Source organism: Rana temporaria, chromosome 4 (assembly GCF_905171775.1).
Source record: "Rana temporaria chromosome 4, aRanTem1.1, whole genome shotgun sequence".
NCBI lineage: Eukaryota > Metazoa > Chordata > Amphibia > Anura > Ranidae > Rana > Rana temporaria.
The window spans coordinates 153185632-153209299 of NC_053492.1; the positions used below are offsets into that span (position 1 = coordinate 153185632).

At 42.4% G+C, this 23668-nt stretch overlaps 1 protein-coding gene across 7 annotated transcripts in view; it reads right to left on the minus strand.

The window, feature by feature from the left end:
* PLCH1 (phospholipase C eta 1) overlaps positions 1-23668 on the minus strand; it is a 347693-nt gene that overhangs the window by 33011 nt on the left and 291014 nt on the right. For 5 of the 7 annotated variants that reach the window (XM_040349218.1, XM_040349219.1, XM_040349217.1 and 2 more), the window contains 2 exons: positions 16075-16155; positions 6557-6654 (listed from right to left, as the gene is read on the minus strand). In XM_040349218.1, the coding sequence (XP_040205152.1) occupies positions 6557-6654; positions 16075-16155 (179 nt within the window). The remainder of the gene's footprint in view (positions 1-6556; positions 6655-16074; positions 16156-23668) is intronic. The other 2 variants (XM_040349223.1, XM_040349221.1) reach the window with 1 other exon arrangement.

Here is a 23668-nt window from a genome sequence, read left to right on the forward strand (position 1 = left end):
CCATGTTTTTACTACCCTTCATGCAGAAGCAAATCCTTGCGGCCACAGCAGAAATTATACCCCCTGTGGATGGTGTTGCGCTGCAACTGCCCCACAACCACACAAAACACACCCATTGCACCATGGTTGTCTGGTATTTAGGGGTTAAAACAGAGTGAGAAGTCTCCTCATCATCTATCAAATGTTTGCATTTACTTACTTAAAAAAAAAGCACCCCACTGTTAAAAAAAAGAATTATGATATTTTTCTTGCCAGCCTTTACCATCACTTAAAGCTATATGCATTACTGGATTATGCCTCATAAGATCCAAGCCACTGTGTGGTATTTGGATACAAATGTTTTTGTACAAACCTTTTAAGTAATGCATGCTTCTAGTATGATACAGGAAAATCATAGAACCATTTGGATTGCTTAACAAGATAAGCTGCATTGTTTGGATCTATGTCAGGCGAACGTGCAATTATGATAAAAGCTCAAATCGCAGACCACAACAGCAGTAAAGCTCCTTTTACTTCCACAGAAACACTTTAAATCTGAATCAATCTACATAAATGTAACTATAAGATTGAATTTAAAACCGCCAATCTGAGTCTGAACAAACAACAACAGATCTGAACCCTGGTTCTTAGAAATGGTCAAGTTAAACAGTTACGCTCAGGAAAGGGCAAGGCATTAAACAAACAGTACAAACACAAAATGTGTCAATGCCAAAGCTATATATATATATACATATATATATATATATATATATATATATATATATATATATATATATATATATATATATATAAAAATATAAATATATATATATATATATATATATGTATATATTCAAAACCTGAAAACGTTGGGGGTGCAAACTAGACAGCTATGAATTTCTGACAAGTAATGGATTACAGTTGTGATGAAAATGCTTTTGAATGTATATTTAGCAAATAAAAGATATTTATTATTGGGCTGGGTTTACATACACTTCAAGGCACCTTTTACATGGGGCTGTCCAATTTGACAGACTCCGCTTGCTCAGCAGGGAATCGATCCGTTGATCCGTCTCTGCTCACTGTGCAAGGACAGACCTGTCAGAGCCCCGCTGTTCTCTATGGGAGATTGGATGAAAACGGATTAGTCTGTTCATTTTCATCTGATCCGATACACCAGATGGATGGAACATAGGGTTTCCAGCAGTCTGGATTTAGTGGATCGAAGGTCAGCAGACATGTCACCGCTGACATCCGTCGCTGCATAGAGGTACATGGATCATCCGTTCGGGTCCACCGGAAAAACTGACAGGCAGACCTGAAAGGTCTGCATGTGTGAAAGGGTCCTAATACAGCCTGCTGGCATCCACCCATAAATGAAATACCATTGATTGGTGTACTGATCCCTTTAAACACTTCCGGACTGCCACATGCCTATATACGTCGGCTGTTTGAAGAGGGATATCTTTGTTATGGTAGCAGCTAGCTACCATGACCCCAATATCCTCTTCTTCAGCGGACGGTCTGGTTTCCGATAATGGTGGTCTATGCGGCGGATTTGCCGCAAGATCACCTTTATCGGCTGTGGCAGAGGGCCCCCCTCCCGCTGCTCTCCCCTGCCCTCCGCCGCTGCCGACAGCTCTGGTAAGCGGCAGGTGCTCTCTGCTGCTTGGTATGGAGACGAGTGAGGGGAAGGTGGCCCCCCAACCATCTCCATACCATAGCAAGGCAGAAGCGGCGTCAAAACGTCACTTCCGCCCATAGCTCTTAAAGGGCCATTTTTATTTTTATTTTTTCAAATGCATTTTAGTATAAATATAAGATCTGAGGTCTTTTTGACACCAGATCTCATATTTAAGAGGATCTGTCATGCTTTTTTCTATTACAGGGGATGTTTACATTCCTTGTAATAGGAATAAAAGAACAGTGTAAAAAATTAAAATAAAAGGTAAAATAAATAAGAAAAGGAAAAAAATTTAACCACGCCCTGCGTGCAGAAGCAAAGGCAGTGCCTGCAGATGAAAACCATGTTCAAACCACACATGTGAGGTATCGCCACAATCGGTAGAGTAAGAGCAATAATTCTAGCCCTAGACCTCCTCTGTAGCTGTATAATTTTTTAAACGTTGCCTATGGAGATTCTAAAGGGTAAAAGTTTGTCGCCATTCCACAAGGGGGCGCAATTTTGAAGCGTGACGTGTTGGGTATCAATTTACTCTGCGTAACATTATCTTTCACAATATATTAAAAAATTGCGCCAACTTTACTGTTGTCTTATTTTTTTATAAAAAAAAGTGTATTTTTTTCAAAGAAAGTGCGCTTGTAAGACCGCTGCACAAATACGGTGTGACAAAGTATTGCAATGACCACCATTTTATTCTCTAGGGTGTAAGAACCCTCAAACAGTATACATTTTTTTCTAAGTAATTGTCTAGCAAAAAAAATAAAAAATCTCAGAAAGAGGCTCGGTCATTAAGTGGTTAATGTCCCTCTATGCCATTTAACATAAATTAAGCGGCATACATAAACTGCGTAATGTATGTGTACCGCTTCATAATCACTTTTATCTTTTTCCTGTGCACTAAGAATTAGCTGATAAACAAATGACTGATAATGATAAATGTCTCATTTGCATGTTTTGTCAAGAAAGAAAGTAATGGCTTGCATGGCCAGTCATAGCTTTATCCTTACACCATGGATAAACTGTAGGGGACATTGTTTCTATCATTAAAGAGGAATTAACATTACAAAATAACAAAAGCTTATCTCACAACACAGAGCTTACACATTTATGAGCCACTACTGTGAACCAGATGCTTTTCCAGCAGAATATTATTCTTCCAATGCATCATCAGCACAGAAAGATTTTAGCCTATAGTCTGCAAATACATTCTCACAATGACACATGTATTATGATTTCTAGTTTTTGGTACTTTTGCTGGCACAATAAATGTAAATGTTAAACCCCAAACCAAAAATGTTACATATCGCAGCTTACTAATCCTTAAAGTGGATGTAAACCCTCACATAGCGCATCGAGGCCTTTTGGGTAATGACTGCGCTCCCAATAAGCATTTTTATAAATAAATAAATAAATATACCCAGAGAAGTGAATAGCTTTAGATGATACACAGAGATAAAACAAATCCTCCTACATAAGTTTTACTTGTTTATCTGCAGTCTTCTCTTTTCTACATCCATTCAAAGTGCTGAATTTAGATAAAATCCTTCTTCATCTGTCAGGAGCACAGAGGAGGGGGTGGAGAGCTGCAGTTAGAGCTCTTCTTCAGTGTGTGAGAGCTGATGATTAGAGGAAAGGGACACACCCCACTTCACACATAGCACGGGATTGATGGAAGGATGCATCAGTTGTATTCTGAATAGACAAGCTGAGCTTTTTATGTCAAAATAGTGTCGAGAAAGCTTGTCAAAAGTGACTCATGCTGATAGCAGAGGAACGAAGCACCAGAGACACCCCAGAGAGCTTTGGAGAGAGACAAGTAAACTCTGTAAAAACTACAGGTATATGTGTATTGACTGCATTGGTTTTCTTTTTTTTCCCCATTTTTCTTTTATTTCGACCTGATGATTTGGCCACTAACACACTTTCTGTCTTAAGGTTTTTCCAATCTGGAAGAGGCAATAGAGACACCTCTGGACAGCAGCCAATCTGGGGAGATGATAGTGTTAGGTGAACTAATAGATTTAGATGGACGTGACTAACAAATTATAGCCGAACTCCAGCTAACACTTTTTAAGCAGGTATAGACACATTTTTTTTTCCTTTTGGGATAAAGATTTTATATAAATGAATACAAACTGACAATTATAAACAGCCCTGTCAGTGTTAAATGGCTTGCCTCAACCTCTAAGACCCCTTTCACACTGGGTCGCTTTGCAGGCGCTATAACGCTAAAAATAGCGCCTGCAAAGCAACCTGAAACAGCCGCTGCTGTCTCCCCAGTGTAAAGGCCTCGGTGCTCTAGCAGGATGGTAAAAAAAGTCCTGCTAGCCGCATCTTTGGAGCGGTGTGTATACCGCTCCTGCCCATTGAAAGCAATGGGCACCGCGGCTATACCACCGGCAAAGCACCTCTGCAGGCACTTTGCAGTGGTTTTAACCCTTTCTCGGCCACAAGCGGGTGGTAAAAGCGCCCTGCTAGCTGCCGAATAGCAGTGCAAAATTGACCGCAAAACGTTGCTAAAACCTGCGGCGCTTTACCGCCAACGCCGCCCCTGCCCCATTGTGAAAGGGGCCTAATTGCCTAATTTTTCTGGACAGCTTGGTCTGTTAAAGGATGTTGAAAAATAACAGACTTACTGGTTGGATCACCAGGTTAAAACAGGAAAAAAATCTAAAAAATGTAAATGAATTCAGCCACCTCATCTAATGCCGCGTACACATGATCATTTTTCGGGATGAAAAAAACATAGTTTTTAAAAAATGTCATTTAAAATGATTGTGTGTGGGCTTCACATCATTTTTCGGGTTCTGAAAAACAACAATTTTATTTTCCGAACAGGCTGCATTTTTTAACAACGTTTTAAACAATGTCGTTTTTCGGGTTGTAAAAAATGATCGTGTGTGGGCTAAAACAACGTTAAAAACCCGCGCATGCTCAGAAGCAAGTTATGAGACGGGAGCGCTCGTTCTGGTAAAACTACCATTCATAATGGAGTAAGCACATTCATCACGCTGTAACAGACAGAAAAGCGCAAATCGTCTTTTACTAACAAGGATCAGCTAAAGCAGCCCCAAGGGTGGCGTCATCCGCATGGAACTTCCCCTAGAGCATTTTTTTAAAACGATGGTGTGTGGGCAACGTTGTTTTAATGATGAAGTTGGAAAAACTTAGTTTTTTCTACATGCCGAAAAACGCAGAAAAATGATCGTGTGTACGCGGCATAAGACTCTGGTAAGCTACAATATAAAAGGGTTTTGATTTTGGGTTTAGATATGTTATTTAAATTCAAAACGTTCACAATATGGAACAAAAGCATATAAAGCAGTGCTCCAAGTGATAGGCTCTTTATGCACTAGTGAAATGGTTAAAGTGAGTCTGTCAAGGGAAAAGTATGTAGGATACCATTGCAGAGAATACCAGCTACTCATGCTTTGGCTTCTTGTTTTTTTTCTGAGCCCCTGACCTGGAACAATAAGGAATTCTGACATTCCATGTCTGCAAGGCTACAGGGCATGGGCAACCAGCACCAGGGAGAATGACAGTGGTAGAAATCTGGTGATTCCTGCAGCTGTTTCAGCCACCTGTGTGAGTCCAGCAGCAATTACTGCAGGTAATCGCCAACCGTGCGGACAGCCACCGATGGCTGTGGCCCTGCCGACCTGTCATTAAAAGGTACAGAACTCGGTGGCCACAGCTAGCCACTCACAGGTGGCTGAAATAGCTGCAGGAATTAACCAGCGCTAGTTGCCCATGCGAATCTAGCCCTGCTCAAAAATACTGGAAGCCAAGCAATGCCAGGCAGCAGGTTTAGCAATGGCAATCTCCATGACAAAGGCACTTTAACATAATTTAAACATGACCACAGGTATAACAGTAATGATCCGCCTCCGTGTGTCCGTAAAGCTCAGCGGGGATCCTCCGTAAAATCCCAGCTGAGCCGTCGGCTGACAGGGCGGTCCCCGCACACTGTGCAGGGACTGCCCTGTCTTTCCTCCGCTCTCCCCTATGGGGGGATCGAATGAACACGGTCTGTATGTCCGTGTTCATCTGATCCGTTCCGCAGACGGAAGAAAAAATAGGATTTTCTTCTGTCCGCAAAATCGTAGCTTTGCGGAGGCGGGTGATTACGGGTGTCAGCGGATATTCATCCGCTGACACCCGCAATCACATAGGGACCAATGTATGTCCCGTTTTCATCCGCAAACGGACGGATGAAAATGTGGACATACGGTCCGCACATGTGAAAGGGGCCTAACAAAAAGCAATAAATTATACTTTATAAAAAAAAGTTCAAAATAGCACTAGCTAAACCATTAGTCCTAAAAGAATATAAAATGTAGAACCATCCATTTGCAACACAATCCATCCACTCCCACTCCCAACTGGCATTGAGGCTGTACCATGATTTCTGCACCAAGCTTGGTATTAGCATTACCCTTGCCACACCTTTAAGAAAGCATCACCTATAGATTTCAGGGCTTTGATCTGTTGTCAGAAGGATGGTATTAGTGTAAACCTCTTCTAGTTTCAAGTATTGTCTCAGTTTTCATCACTGAGCTCTGCTGCTGGCTGGGAGCAGAATAAAGCACAGTGTGTGGGCCAAGGAAACTTTCATCTCCAGTGCAGGTACCAGCTTCACCTACCGGTTTGTTCCATGCTCCCAATAAAGCACTTTGTGGGTATTTTATGTTTTGGAAGCCAACATTCTATTGGACCTCACCATAAGCATTCATATCCTATTCCATACATCATAAAACACACTGCACTCTGAGTTAGAGTCTTTTCTATATTTTCTATATATACAAAACCTATAGCAGAAGGTTGGTTCCCAAATGGAATAAAAGGAGCCTAAAATAGACATATAAAATACATGAAAACTGGATTAGAACTTACCGTCATCCATGATGTCCTGTGCGGCCACTGAGTTTGTGTAAACAACCAAGTCAGACAGTGCTCGACATAATTTCATTGTCTTCCTTCGACGGCCAAGTCTGTTAAATGGTAGTTGTAGAAAAACCATTAACAGTAATCAATTACATATAGAAAGATGTGCATCTATTGACTTAACATAATGTTTTAATCTAAGTACCAGTTCATTTGGTAGAAGGCCAAAATCCTTTGCAATTTATTGTAATATTTTCTTTAACAAATCCTACTTAGCCTCTACCAGGCCAAATACAGTATCTGGTTCAACACGCAAAAATTTTACTAACCCAACATCTGACCTTCTTTAAATCTGCCTTACATGTAAACCAGATCTCTTGGGGAAAAGCCTTGTGCAGTTTCACAGCTCTTGCAGAGCAGGGGATATTCTACTTAGGCGATGCATATATTTATTATCACAACAGACAGAAAGGTAATAATAACGAATTGGTAATCCTAAAAAAAAGTGTCCAATCAAATAGAAGCAGTGCTTACAGGTTTTACAGTCATGCCCAAGCCTACATTGTTTGGGAGACACCAATCAATTGTAGAAAAGTCTAAAAAGTTAATGTACCAAGTACTGTCAAACTGATTTGTGAGAAGGTCGATGTCTATAACTTCTTAAGCCACTGTTTACACTCTGACAGCATAGATATTTAAATATTATTTGTTTTCTTTTTTTTTTGGTACAATTAGCCTCATATGCCTCTTCATAACTTCTTTAAAATATACTCTGAAATATATTGCACATAAAAAGGTACTTTACCATACAGAATACATACAAAAAATACAGGCTTGATTAACAGAGATACAAAAAAGGTCAGCCCTGCCTGACAAATTACCCACTAATACTAGTATATGAGCCTGCATAGCAGAGGTTTACAGGGGTCCCCTAATCAAAAGGTAAAAGCAAAAACATGTCGCCAGCACACCAAGAATCTTCAGAGGGGGTCCAAAGCCACCCTAATCAAAAGAAACCCTTTACTTTAATGAGGAAAGCCTCCTTTGTACAAAAATTTCACAAACAAAATTAAACAATACAAATAACAGATGTATACAATTATTTCTACAACAAGGTTTTTTTGGAACGGGACTCTGATCTCCCTCATAAACAGGTGGCCTTTTTAATGTCACTATTGGGGTTTGCCGCCCTTTGGGCCAGGTATATTGATGACATCCTCCTCCTATGGGATGGTCACCACCATGATCGTGTGCTCTTTATGCAGTCCCTCAATTTAAACCACAGAGGGATACACCTTCAATATGAGGCTAGTCAGGTGGAGATTCACTATTTGGATCTCAAAATTGAGATCAAGGATAACTCCTTTGTTACCTCTACCTTTTTTAAGGGTACAGATCGGAACTCTTTTATTCTGGTGGGGAGTTGCCATCACGACCCTTGGCTCAGGGCTGTTCCTGAGTCAATATCTTAGGCTACGGAGAAACTGCTCTGACCCTCACCAGTTTTTGGTTCAAGCAGAGGTTCTTACTGGGAGATTCCTTGAAAAGGGTTACCAGAAGGAGTTTCTTGCTGATACCTTGGATCTTGTCAACGCCACTAAGAGAGAGGACCTTTTGGTAGAAAGAGAACCACGTGAGGGTCGTTTTAGCTCTATGTGTGTTCCTTTTATTACATCTTACTCCTTGCAACATAGGAACATTAGGAAACTAATAGATAAGCATTGGCATATCGCCACTAATGATGCCATCTTAAATGATGTCTTACCAGACAAACCACAAGTGATTTTTCGTGGTGCTCCGTCTTTGCGGAGCCAGGTGGCCCCTAACGTTCTTAACACACCATTTACCACACAAGGTTTTTTCGACCAACTAACTGGGTACTATAAGTTTAGGAGATGTAGGGTCTGTTCCCTGAATTCATCTAGGGAAAGACGGGTTACAACCTTTACATCGACTGCTACATAAAGACGGTTCACCATCAAACCCTGTATTACATGTGTTACTACCAGGGTGGTCTACATGCTGCAGTGCCCATGTGGCCTACAGTATATGGGGCGGACCAAACGCCCCCTACAAGTCCACCTCAATGAGCACATTACGAATATCATAACAGGGTTTAAAAACCATTCAGTATCCAAGCATTATCTTTTAAAACATAGTAGAGATCCGTCAAGGACCCTCTTTTTAGGGATTGACAAATTCAAGCCACACTGGAGGGGTAGTCTACTGGTTGGGGAGATATCCAAAATGGAAATGGTTTGGACCTATGCCCCTATGGTTTGAACATCGAAACTGATGTCAATGCTTTTATTAGTAATGCATAATGTGTAAACTCGATGTGTGATGCCAGGATGGGTCTAAAAATTATTTTAAAGAATTTTTGAATATATTTAGAATAATTCTCACATATGTATGCATATTATATCGCAATACTAATTTATAAATAGATTGCTTTAAATTTCTATTTTCACATTAATTAATATAATTTTACCTTAATCACTATCTAAGATATCTAATTATATATAAGTTTAGTGTATTTCATTTATTGATATTAGATATTTTATTATCTTTATTAATTTATTAATCATTATTTGGATGTTTATCCTATATACACCAATTTTAATGCAACATCATTACTGCATATAATTAATTATTGCACTAATACACATAATTAAGTTATTTATGGATTTCGGAGTGTGCATTGAGATGTAACATTCATGCAATAAACGTGTAATGACTGGCGATGACAGTGTTGTGGCCGTATCATTCATGTGAGGAAATAGCTAGTTTATTTTTAATAGGTCGTGTGTTGCTCTCTTTTTTAATATTTTTTGTATTTTTTAGTATTAGTTTTGTACATGTTAATTTTATATATGAATAATGTATTATTACTGTCCATAATCAGCTTGTTTGAGTTGTTACTGGCATCTATGCCCATAACTAAAATGGCGTCCTGTGACCCGATCCTCGCATCTCATAACAAGGCTTAGTGTATTTAAGTGGTGTGTCAGAACGTCGCCCTATCCCTATTGAAAACGTCTGCTGTGACAAAACGCGTATGGGTGCGACGCTTATACGTCACCACGCTGTAGTAGAGGAGGACGGGCTTCTGTATTTTGCCGGCCGGCTAAACTTTTATGCAAATTTTCAATTTATTGATGTAAGTGTTCTACTTTTTTATTTATTAAACTCTTATTGCGTTAATACACTATGGTTTGTGTTCCTTCCACCGCTTGGTTTACTGCACTGGCTGCACAGACCTTGTGATCAAGCGCAATCTGACCTTAGTGATCCTCAATCCTGATGTCATCTTGGTTCCTGGTGCAATCCTACCATCTCCACGTGCAAACCAAAGGCCGCGACTGGGCTACAGCCGACCACGAGTTTTGGCTTGCCTTTGGTAAGCAGACAACCTAATTACGGTGGTGGGCACCTTCTGTTTTCTTATCACCGGGTGAGGTGTATTCAATTCTCATTCCATTGATCATCCTATCTGAATCCTCAATTCTTGTTATTCTGTTTGTAACTACACACAGTAATGCAAGGCTTTCTCCCTGGTTTGAAGAAAGCCTCTTGAGGGGGCGAGCAGGCAAGTCAGGACACTCTCTACTTTGCAGATAGAGAAAGGAGATGTGTGTTAGTGGGCGCCCTGACACTCCTGTTCGCCCCCTCCCCCCTCAAGAGGCTTTCTCCACACCAGGGAGAAAGCCTCTCATTACTGTGTGGAGTTACAGACAGAAGAACAGGAAGTGAGGATTTCTCAAAAGAAATATGGACATTTAAAAGCAAAATCGAAGGATGAGGTAAGTAAAGGAGGACTGCACTAAGGTAAAGGTAGCTATTTAGGGAAACATTTTTTTACCTTTACAACCCCTGGAGCTACTGGGGTCAGTAAGAATTGTTTTAATTTATACATGAATCTGATTGTTAGGAATACATGAATATTTTAATGTCTATAGCCAATTTACTTTATTGCTTGCAAGAGAGCCAAGAGGAAAAAAAAATCCCTTGGCCTCCACTCACTTGATTTAGCACATTTAGTTTATTGAACAAATGCTTATACAGACATTTGAGTATGGTACATGTCACAGTTGGTGAACAGTAACACTGGCCCCGACACTGGTAAATCCTTTTGGTTTATAGTAAATCAGCATATAATTTATTAATTGTGTTAAATTAGTTGCGTTAAAAGCCAGGGGAGGTTAAATAATGCATGCATGTCTTCCTTGCTGGTTCTCCCGACTTTGGCTTTTAGTTTAGAGGAGCAGCTTAAAAATTCTACATCAGTGCAAAAGACTACTAGCTAAAAAAAGTAAAAAAAGTAGAATAGATTTGAGAGAAGGACATTTAGTCAAGTTGTCACTGTAAAGGTAAAAAATGCATTACAAATACCATTAAAAAAAACAATTTAGAAAACTGAAGTGGCAACGTCAGCCGACTGGTATTCTCGGCTATATGCCACGTAGGCCATGGGGTTTTAATCAGCCCGCTGCATAAGGAGTCTTGCTCTGCTTGCTGCATTGTTATGAATGTGTGATCATATGAAAATGTCAAAAAAGGGATTGAGACCACCTCACAATGGCTGCAACAGGTCAATGGAGCAAGAAATTAAGATTTCACCACCAGAAATATTGAGAGATAAGAAACCAAACTCGACTAATTGAGGTCTACCCAGAAGTGAAATATCCATTAAGCGTGGAGAAGCACTCTAAATCAGTTGATAATTGTTTGTATTCCTCCTATGTTTGCTGCACTGTTACTTTTTACTATTATACACACTTAAATTACAATTAAAGCCACATATTGTATTACTGTTATGCAGTCAGTGCTCCAAATAACAATGCTTATAAACATTTACAAGTAAGTCTGCACAGTTATATTTTGAAAACTGAACTCCAGGATGGACAAACACAGTCTTAATTTAAGAGGCATGTTATTCATGCTTGAATTTGTGTGCTTTCTACTGTTCTTCCAGATCTGTACAATAATCCACAGTGAAATTTGGCCTTTGACCCCTTTCACACTGAAGCGTTTTTACAGCGTTTTAGCGTTAAAAATAGCACTATTAAAACGCTCATAAAATGCTCTCCATGCATCTCATTTTACACTGAGTCCTGCATCTTTGGAGCAGCTTTTGGGTGCTGGAAAAAAAAAACGCTCCAAAAACGCCCCTCTCCATTGAAATTAATTGAAAGTGCTGTAAAAACGCCTTACCCTTCTACACTGAAGCACTGCAAAAACGCCCTAAAACGTTAGGATCTTAGTGGTGCTTTACCAGCACATTGGGATTGCAGATGAGGCTTTGCTCGAATAATGCTCGAGAAACGCTCGAATAGCACTCGAATAACACTCGAAAAACGCTCGAAAAACGCCCCAGTGTGAAAGGGGTCTTTGTGTAGAAGATTTCTATAATACAAGCTGGTCTTTGCTGCTCTCTTTTATTAGGCATTATGAGTAGCCTTGTATCCACCTGACTTCTGCAGACAGCCTGTAGTGGGAGGATCTGTTGAGTCTCTCCTACAACTCTTATTTCCACTTCTTTTAGAAGGTAATTTATGATTTGTAAAGGATTTTGGTGCACAATGTGCAGATTAATATCATCGGTGGCTACTGACTACTGTGGCTACTATTTTATCACTTCAGTTATGGCCTATAGAGAAATGGCAGCTGAGCAGGTGCACTACAGTTCCAGGTGGTCGTCATATGACACCCTCCTAGTCAAGTGCTGCTCATGCACCCTAGGGGCAATGATGCAGTGTAATATATCACCCGCATGTGTCCACATGACACAGCGGATGACAGATCATTGTACCGGGCTGGTCCCGGTACCACGTTGAAAACTGTGAGCAACCACCGTGATTACATGACAATTGTACACAATGAATGCCATTCATACATAACCAATGATTTTTTACTATTGTAATGATCTTCGTGATTGGTCACAGTGATCACATGGTACAGAGAGGGCCAATCACAGCACATCTGTACCATATGATAGATTTGAACAATCAGAGCTATCACAGTAGTACTGTAAATGAATGGATGCCATTTATAATAAAATTGCTTATAACAGTGATCATAACTGTTATAAGTAATCAGTGTAAAATAATAATCCTGACCACTTCCCCAGAGTAGTACAGTGTCATCATGGTAACACTGTATACAATTAAATTGCAGCACTGTGAATGTGCAAAAAGGCTAATAAAGTGTCAGTGCAACACTATAGGTATATCAAATGCACTGGGATAATGAGATACACCTGTATAAACAAAAAACACATATGTATATAAAAAATAATACAGTTCAAATGCGCCAATGAGAAAAATCTCAATGTCCACCAATCTTATTCAAAAGTAAACGCCCATAATAAAATGAGTCCATGTAAATAGATGTGACTTCTAGGTTGAAGACAGTTCAAAAATTATATGAATATGTGCGGTCTGCAATCGTGATGAAAAAATGGAAAGAGTGCACCATCGACTGTGCGACCACCACCAACCGAGATAATAGGGTGATAATAGGATGATACCAAATCATGTGGACCCCCAGCCAGCGGCAGGGAGTAAATCAAGCATAGAAACTGGCAAAGTAGTCACTTCACAGGAACCAGCGCAAGGGATAAACAGCAACATTGTCTCAATACCAAAAAGCATTAGGCCATTCTCTCTGTAAGTTTTCCAGAGAGAACAGCCTAATGCTTTTTGGTATTGAGACAGTGTTGCTGTTCATCCCTCGCGCTGGTTCCTGCGAAGTGCCTCATTTGCCAGTTTCTACACTTGTATATTACTACAAAGAATCTACAAGAGGACTTGTGATATAGCATTTGCTGTTCAAAGGTTTTCTGAACATATTCCTGCCTGGCAGTATAGACACTGCAGGGGCGGACTGACAACTCATGGGGCCCCCGGGCAATAGAAGATTATGGGGCCCCTGGGCTTACAGATGGCCACCACGCCAGGAGGCAGTGCAGAGGCAGGGCAGCTAAAAATTGTGACTTAATGGTCAGTCCGCCCCTGAGACACTGGGATGTGGATCAAGGCTTTCCCTCTCTCCAAAGCTGATACATTTTATCTGGGTGGGACTTTGTCCTTGAAGTCCGATTCCCTAGTGTCAGTGGGCTAGATTCAGATACCTGGGGGAGATTCAGAAAGATATACGACGGCGTATGTCCTGATACGCTGTCGTATCTCTGAGATCCGACGGTCGGATCTATGCGACTGATTCATAAGAATCAGTTACGCATAGATCTCCCTTAGATCCGACAGGTGTAAGTGACTTACACCGTCGGATCTTAGGCTGCAATCTCCCGCCAGCCGATAGGTGGCGCTTCGGGTATTTACACGACGAATATGCAAATTCCGATTTCCGCCGATTCAGAAACGAACGCCCGCCCGTCGCTTTTTTTTTACGTCGTTTGCGTTCGGCTTTTTCCGGCGGATAGTTACCCCTGCTATAGCAGGGGTAAGTGCGGCGTATCCTATGTTAAGTATGGCCGTCGTTCCCGCGCTGAGTTTTACATTTTTTAAAATGCCTTACCCTTCTACACTGAGGCACTGCAAAAACGGACTAAAATGTTAGGATCTTAGTGGTGCTTTACCAGAAAATTGGGATTGCAGATGAGGCTTTTTTTACGTCGTTTGCGTTCGGCTTTTTCCGGCGGATAGTTACCCCTGCTATAGCAGGGGTAAGTGCGGCGTATCCTATGTTAAGTATGGCCGTCGTTCCCGCGCCGAGTTTTACATTTTTTAAAATGCCTTACCCTTCTACACTGAGGCACTGCAAAAACGGACTAAAATGTTAGGATCTTAGTGGTGCTTTACCAGAAAATTGGGATTGCAGATGAGGCTTTTTTTACGTCGTTTGCGTTCGGCTTTTTCCGGCGGATAGTTACCCCTGCTATAGCAGGGGTAAGTGCGGCGTATCCTATGTTAAGTATGGCCGTCGTTCCCGCGCCGAGTTTTACATTTTTTAAAATGCCTTACCCTTCTACACTGAGGCACTGCAAAAACGGACTTACGTTTGCGTAAGTCCGTCGCGAATACGGATGGCCATATTTTACGTTGCCGCCCGAAAACAATGACGTCCTAGCGACGTCATTTGGAGCATGCGCACTGGGAAATTTAGCCGGCGGCGCATGCGCAGTTAAATCGGCGCGGGGACGCGCCTGATTTAAATTGTACACTCCCCGTAGCCGCGGAATTTGAATTCCGTCGGGGGAGTTACGATCCGCCGGCGCAAGTTTGGAGGTAAGTGCTTTCTGAATACTGCACTAGCCTCTCAAATTTGCGCAGGCAGATCGTAAATCAGATAGATTAGCGGATCTTTAGATCCGCGTAATCTATCTGAATCTAGCAACTGAGCGTATCTTTCTTCTGGCGTAACGTATCTCCGATATGTTACGCCGCTGTAACTTTGGGCGCAAGTTCTGTATTCAGAAAGAACTTGCGCCCTTAGTTACGGCGGCGTAACTTATGTGTTGCGGCGTAAGGCCGCCTAATTCAAATGGGGATGTTGGGGGCGTGTTGTATTTAAATTTTACTTGACCCCGCGTTTTTGACGTTTTTTTTGAATGGCATGCGCCATCCGTAAAATATCCCAGTGTGCATTGCGCCAAAGTACGCCGCAAGGACGTATTGGATTTGACGTGAATGTAAATGACGTCCAGCCCTATTCGCGAACGACTTACGCAAACAACGTAAAATTTTCAAAACTTGGCGCGGGAAAGACGGCCATACTTAACATTAGCTACGCCTCATATATCAGGGGTAACTATACGCCGAAAAAAGCCTAACGTAAACGACGTTACGGGCAAGACGTACGTTTCTGAATCGGCGTAAATACCTAATTTGCATATTCCTCGCGTAACTATACGGAAGCGCCACCTAGCGGCCAGCGTGATTATTCTCTGAATCAGGCGCATAGATCCGGCCGGACTCAGAGATACGACGGCGTATCAGGAGATACGCCGTCGTATCTTCTTTCTCAATCCGGCCCAGTATGTGAATCCAAGAATGGCAACTACATTTATTGTGAGACCATCAAAAGATGATGTCCAAAACAGAATATAGCAGAATAAATGCCATACTTTATAAAGTAAAAACACCAAATTGAACTGTTACTCTACACCCAATTTAAGATTGTGTGCCATGCGTTTGATTCATTGTTTAAGCAGGGCTGCATTTCTATCATTGAAGCCTGTTAGCATGCAACCTTCAACACTCAAAGAAACACCCCACTGTTAGGGTCATCTCTTTCATAGAGAACATTTTCCTGTTTTAACCCAATTTACAACATAGTACTTCCACTAAAAGTAAAAGCAAAAATGCATGACTCAGAACTATACAGTGAAAAGCTGCTGATTGAATCACCCATAGGTACAGGCCTATTGGCAAATCCAACCTTGTTCTGGAGAATGTTAAGTGCATAGACTGCAATCCACCAATATGTCAACACATGAAGTTGTATGGGCTTTCTAACATATACAAAGGACAATGGATACGATAGGGTGTTCTTGGATGCTATCTTACCTGTAATGGGCGTTTTCAAAATCTTCTTCTCCACCAATCCAAGCACAAGTAAGTAAGATGCCATATGTAGCTTGGCTCCACCTACAGCAATTAGGAGGCAATGTATTGAATCTTCCTGCCTGCCCCATTTCATATCCAATACAGTCATGAAAGAGTTACAGTGCACAATGGTTGTCAACAAATACAGAAAACAAAGCCGCACTGGTGGAAAATGATTACTGAGCAAATCAATTGGATTTTGAGCTCCTAACCTACATTATGGCTGATACTAGGCTGGATGAACACACATAAAATGTAATCAATTCTCATTCTCTACCAGTCAACAGAGGTGAGGAAGATGAATTAGGTGTGGAGAAATGTATTGCATGCACGTGGCTTGTCTACAGCATCAGAGAAGCAGGCACTTTGCACATACCACTGATGAAAACCAACACAACATGATAAAAATTGGACAAGTCTTCTGAAACTGTGTCATGCCCCTAAATCAGATGGTGATGGAATAGCGGTCACTGTCATTGACATGAAAAGGATTCTGTGCATGTTTTATACGCTTGTTAGACATTTGCGGTCTAATCAGGTGACATGCTTAAATGACACTCCTATAATGTGAAGCTGGTCCCTGTCATAGATGAGAGGAGACCTTTCAGTGCTAACACAAATTGACTTCACTGTCAGAGGTTTACAGATTCAATATAAACAATCAAATAATATATATTATTGCCAGATGAAAATGTATGGCTTGACCATTTATATGTCTTTCCTTAATTCCATTTTTTATGGTAAGTACATACAAAGTTTCATAGCCAACATATGTATTCTTTTAAAGGTCATAAAATTTTCTTTCAGTGCTAGTGTAATTACTTGAAATTGATCTGTATATTGAGTTTACACGCAGCAAGTGAATGCTGAAATCTGGTTTGTATTTGACTGGGCTTTCTGCTCTGTTAACTGGTGGGTGGAAGGGAGGGAGTGCTTGCTGGAATACAGAAGCGAGTTAATTCCAGGTGTAGGCGAAAAGAGACAAGGCAGGGACAAGGAATTTGCAGATTTACTGTGAAAAGTGTTGCCATTGTCCTTTTAGCATATAGCAATGTAACAGAAAGCGGGTGGATAAATCAAAAAAGTATCTGCATTACTTTATGCAACGTTGAACAGAAAACAATTTCAAATATGTAGTTTTACTATTTTTTACCTATATTTCAACTGGCGGGATGTGTTTTTTTAACTCCCGGACCAGAAGAGGAATATAGGTTATAGTAAAAATTATTGCTGATGTTTACATTAGGAAATAACAGACCCCCCCCCCCCCCACGAACCCACAATTGCCCAAAAAATTGTCATAGAAGGGCACACCACTTTGGGCCCAACAGCATGGCCATGTGGCCGCCTCTCCCTCCAGTTTTTATTTAATTTTTTTATTTTATTAAAGGTCCCTTTAGGAACTCAAATCAGAATGGGCAGGAAAAAAATGGATCATGTGTTGCTCAGGAAATTTCTGGAATGTCACATGAGTAATTGGAAAGTTCCAGAACAGTGGGGCTCATTATCTAAAGGGGCTCCACTAAGGGATTTTGCCAGCTGGTTAGTGTCAGCGCAACAAGATCCCCACCCTCCTTTCCTTATCGCAAGGCATGTTATGTGGTCTTGTCACCCCTTATATTTAAAGGTGGGGAGCTGTGTTTATATTTATTCAGTGGAGCTCAAGTCCTTAAAGATTGAGCTATTAGATGTTTATTTGCTAAGAAAATTTAAGCTTTATTATTTATTAATGATTTATTAAAATGCTGTTATTATTCATTTATTTAAATACACCAATAAACGTGCCATGGCCAATTTTATGCCATCAAATTGGTGTGTGTCTTTATTCATTTATATTAGTTTATTCCCATGTGAATTCTTTTTTTTTTGGCTTAAGCAGCACAAGAAGTGGTCTAAACCCATCAAGTGATCAATGAGCACGGTAGAAATACAATGGGTCAGGCATAAAGAAAAAAAGAATAAGCCCCAAACCTTATCCTACTCCTAAGGCCTCATACACACGATAGGATAGCCAGAGGACAACGATCTGAAGGACCGTTGTCTTAGGTTAACCTATGAGGCTGACTGATGGTCCGTTGTGCGTACACACCATCAGTTAAAAAAACGATCGTGTCAGAACGCGGTGACGCAAAACAAAACGACGTGCTGAAAAAAACGAAGTTCAATGCTTCCAAGCATGCGTCGACTTGATTCTGAGCATGTGTGGGTTTTTAACTGATGCTTTTGCATATTCACGATCGGTTTTCACCTATCGGTTACCAGTCCATAGGTTAAATTTTAAAGCAAGTTCTCATTTTTTTAACCTAAGGTTAAATAACCTATGGGGTCTACACACGATCGGTTTGGACTGATGAAAACGGTCCTTCAGACCGTTGTCCTCTGGCTATCCTATCGTGTGTACGAGGCCTTAATGTGTATGTAATGCCAAATTGTTTATTTTTTTACATTTAGATGGGGCAAGGGGAGATTTACTGGGGAGATTTACCTTAATTTCCTGTCCTGGAGGGGCCACAGGAAATGAGAAGAAACCTAACCAAAGTCAACTGAATTCCTATCTGAGAGAGTTTAGAGCGTTGTCACATGAATAGGTGGTTCCAAAGGCTAAAATGTTGGATTTCCCAATTCACTTCACAGTGGTTACTGCTGTAATGGGTAAATATCCTCAGCAGAGAAACAGACAATAATACCAACTTGACATAGGGTCCAATCCTTCCCCACTCAACCAAAACAAAATAAGATACATTTAAATACACTTTAAAGTAGAATCATTAGACTTAGGCCCAGATTCTCATAGGAGATACGACGGCGTATCTCCAAATACGCCGTCATATCTCTGAGTCTGAGCCGTCGTATCTTGGCGCCTGATTCAAAGAATCAGATACGCCAGAATTTGTATAAGATACGACCAGCGTAAGTCTCCTACGCCGTCGTATCTTAACTGTATATTTACGCTGGCCGCTAGGGGCGTGTACGCTGATTTAATCCTAGAAATATGTAAATCAGCTAGATACGCCAATTCACGAACGTATGCCCGGCCGTCTCATTACATATACGCCATTTACATTAGGCTTTTCCCAGCGTAAAGTTACCCCTGCTATATGAGGCGTAGATGAGGCGTACCAATGTTAAGTATGGACGTCGGAACAGCATCAAATTTTTCATGCTTTACGTCGTTTGCGTAAGTCGTTCGCGAATAGGGCTGTGCGTCATTTACGTTCACGTTGAAAGCATTGGCTTCTTGCGGGTTAATTTGGAGCATGCGCACCGGGATACTTTCATGGACGGCGCATGCGCCGTTCGTAAAAAGCGTCATTTACGTGGGGTCACATTAAATTTACATAACACACGCCCACATCTTCCACATTTGAATTAGGCGGGCTTACGCCGGCCTATTTACGCTACGCCGCCGCAACTTTGGTTTGAGAATACTGCACTTGCCTGTCAAAGTTGCGGAGGCGTAACGAAAATAGGATAAGTTACGCCCGCACAAAGATGCGCGCTTCTGCGTGAATCCGGGCCTTAGTTTTTAAGTGCCTTGCAAATGCCAGTTCAATCCACCAGTAAAGTCCATAAATGTGCATTAGGTGTTACGGGGGGTGTGGCTATTGAGGATCATCCTTTTGCTTATTCTGTTATGTTCCAATGCTATTACAGTAGGTGTTTGTGATATTGTGTTTTTAGCACGACAGCATCGCGCTGATTCTCGGCGACATGGTGCCGAGATCTCGCCGACATCTCACACTCACTGGAATAGTGACAGCACATCCCAGCAAGCGCGTCATAGAAGCGACGGGAGATCCGACTTGGATTCCCGCCAATTCTACACGTGTGCGGCGTTTGTTATGAATCCTGAGGGGGAAGTCCCCGCCGGATTTTAAATAAAAATCCGGCATGGGTTCCCCCCTCAGGAGCATACCGGGCCCTTAGGTCTGTTATGGGTTGTAAGGAGGGCCCCCCTATGCCGAAAAAACGGCGTAGGGGGTCCCCCTGCAATCCATACCAGACCCGTATCCAAAGCACGCTACCCGGCCGGTCAGGAAAGGAGTGGGGACGAGCGAGCGCCCCCCCCCCTCCTGAGCCGTACCAGGCTGCATGCCCTCAACATGGAGGGGTTGGGTGCTCTGGGGCAGGGGGGCGCACTGCGGCCCCCCCACCCCAGAGCACCCTGTCCCCATGTTGATGAGGACAGGGCCCCTTCCCGACAACCCTGGCCGTTGGTTGTCGGGGTATGCGGGCGGGAGGCTTATCGGAATCTGGGAGCCCCCTTTAATAAGGGGGCCCCCAGATACCGGCCCCCCACCCTAAGTGAATGGATATGGGGTACATCGTACCCCTACCCATTCACCTGGAGGAAAAGTGGTAAAAACACAAATAAAAAACACAGGGTATTAAAATATTTTATTAGTCTGCTCCGGAGGCTCCCCCTGTCTTCTTTAGCTCTTTTACCAGGGGGAGCTTCTTCTTCCGATTTCCGGGGGTCTTCTCCTGCTCTCCGGGGTCTTCACCGCTCTTCTGTGACGTCTTCTCCGCTCCGGGGGGTCTTCTTCTATGTTCGCCGCTCTCCGCTCTTGACTCGGCGCACCCCGGTTCTTACTCCCGCTGTCCGGTGCCTTCTCCTTCTTCCGCTGTTCTGTGACGTCTTCTCCTCTTCTTCCGCTGTTTTGTGACGACTTCTACTTCTCCCTTCAGGCCGCTGTGCTGTGACGTCTTCTCTTCTTCTCTTCTCCCGATGTTGACACGCCGGCTCTTCTCGCTGAAATGGCAGGTGCGCTGCTTTCATCGGACCTATATAGGCCTCACAGTCCCATCATGCTCTGTACCTACCCATGTGATACCTACCCACGTGGGTAGGTATCACATGGGTAGGTACCAGAGCATGATGGGATTGTGAGGTCTATATAAATCCGATGCAAGCCACGCACTTGTCATTGCAGCGAGGAAAGGCGACGTGTCAACATCGGGAGAAGGAGAGAAGTGAAGAACATGACGTCACAGCACGGAAGAAGAACTCACAGCACGGAAGGAGAAGACGTACAGCACGGAAGAAGGCACCAGACAGCGAGAGGAAGAACCGGGGTGCGCCGAGTCAACAGCGGAGAGCGGCGAACATAGAAGGAGACCCCCGGAGAGTTGAGAAGACCCCCCGGATAGCGGAAGAAGAAGCCCCCCCGCCGAAGACGCCGAAGGAAACCCGCCGGGGGGTGGGGCCCCCACCCACCCGAAGACGTCAAAGAAGAAGCCCCCCCTGGTAAACAGAGCTAATAAAGAAGACAGGGGGAGCCTTCGGAGCAGAAAAATAAATTATTTTAAAAACCCTTGTGTGGTGTGTTTATTAACTTTGACATTTTTCCTACAGGTGAATGGTTAGAGGTACGATGTACCCCATATCCATTCACTTAGGGTGGGGGGCCGGTATCTGGGGGCCCCCTTATTAAAGGGGGCTCCCAGATTCCGATAAGCCTCCTGCCCGCATACCCCGACAACCAACGGCCAGGGTTGTTGGGAAGGGGCCCTGTCCTCATCAACATGGGGACAGGGTGCTCTGAGGTGGGGGGGCCGCAGTGCGCCCCCCTGCCCCAGAGCACCCAACCCCCCATGTTGAGGGCATGCAGCCTGGTACGGCTCAGGAGGGGGCGCTCGCTCGTCCCCACTCCCTTCCTGGCCGGCCGGGTAGCGTGCTTTGGATACGGGTCTGGTATGGATTGTAGGGGGACCCCCTACGCCGTTTTTTTCGGCGTAGGGGGGCTCTCCTTACAACCCATAACAGACCTAAGGGCCCGGTATGCTCCTGAGGGGGGAACCAATGCCGGATTTTTATTTAAAATCCGGCGGGGACTTCCCCCTCAGGATTCATAACAAACGCCGCACACGTGTAGAATTGGCGGGAATCCAAGTCGGATCTCCCGTCGCTTCTATGACGGCTCTGTCTCCATCGCGGCAAGCCAGCTCGGCGCTGGCTCCCGCGATGGGGCTCGTAGGTGCTCAATCTCGCAGAGAAAGGGAGCAAGATTGACACAATATCGCGTTCACCTACTGTATGTTATTGAAGACTGACCGAAAATAACTTTTCATGTGACCAAGGCAGCTGTGGGATTAGCTGATGAGTGAAAATTTAGAAATTTAGAAATTGTGAAACTCTATGGTTTTCCTCTAATATCCTACTTCTCTACACCAATAAACATCAACATTCTTTGAGGCTTTCATATTAATGAATTTAATAGAAAAGCTATTTTGAGAGGCAAACTATGAAAACATGACCTAATCTAAAATGGTAAAATTAACCACCATTGACAGAAAGACAGGAAATAGTTTTATTTTATTTTTTAATGGTATCAAAGCACTACTAAATAACTTAATCCATATTTGTGAGACTGCAATTCAAGCTAATGCCGCATACACACGATCGGTCAAACCGATGAGAATGGTCTGATGGACCGTTTTCATCGGACCAAACCGATCGTGTGTGGGCCCCATCGGTTATTTATCCATAGGTTAAAAAAAAGCAATCTTGTTTTAAATTTAACCAATGGATACCTAACCGATAGGAAAAAAAACGATCGTTTGTAGGCACGTCCATCGGTTAAAAATCCATGCATGTTCAAAATCAAATCGACACATGCTTGGAAGCATTGAACTTCGTTTTTTTCAGCACGACGTTGTGTTTTACATCACCGCGTTCTGACACGTTAGTTTTTTTAACTGATGGTGTTTAGGCACGACTGACCATCAGTCAGCTTAGTATGGTAAGTCAGAAAACCACAAAGCAAAAAAAGTGAAAAGACATACATGACAACATGAAGGGATTGGCTATTTAGGCACATGTTACCTATCCCTGTGTCTGCTTGGCTTTGGTTGTTATATTCAGTATATACTGATTCTAATAGTTTAGTTAACAGAACTCAGCTTGTAAAGAATTATCAATGGAAGCAGAGCTTTGCTTAGACCAAGATCAGGTGTTAAATAATAGCTATCTTCTTTTGCAAGTGACAGCACTTTGTGAGTCATATTTGTATTAAAAGAATAGTGTTTGTAAGATGCTTATCATTAATGGACCTTTCATACTATGTCATACTTTCAATGTAACCAGTACTTTTTGGTGCATCATCATTGTTACAGTATTCTGTATTTTTCCTTTTTGTTACCATGTAATCGGAAAATTTCAGGCTTTGTTGCCTTTTCTCTGTATTGTACCCATGCTTGGAAATAAATAGTTTGCAAAAAAAATTATAATAATAATTTGTGTAAGTATATACTGTATATTTACACCGGTAACCCATAACATTATGACCACCCACCTAATAATGAGTAGATCACCCTTTCACCACCAAAACAGTCCAGACCCATTGAGGCATGGTCACCTAAGGCCCCGTACACACGAGGATACATGTCCGATGAAAATGGTCCGTGTACACACCATCAGACCAAAATCCCCGCGGTGACGTAGAAGACACCGATGTTCTCTAACACGGAAGTGCAATGCTTCCACGCATGCGTCAAATCAATTTGACACATGCGCGGGATTTCGAGACGCTGGTTACACGTCATAACCAGCGGA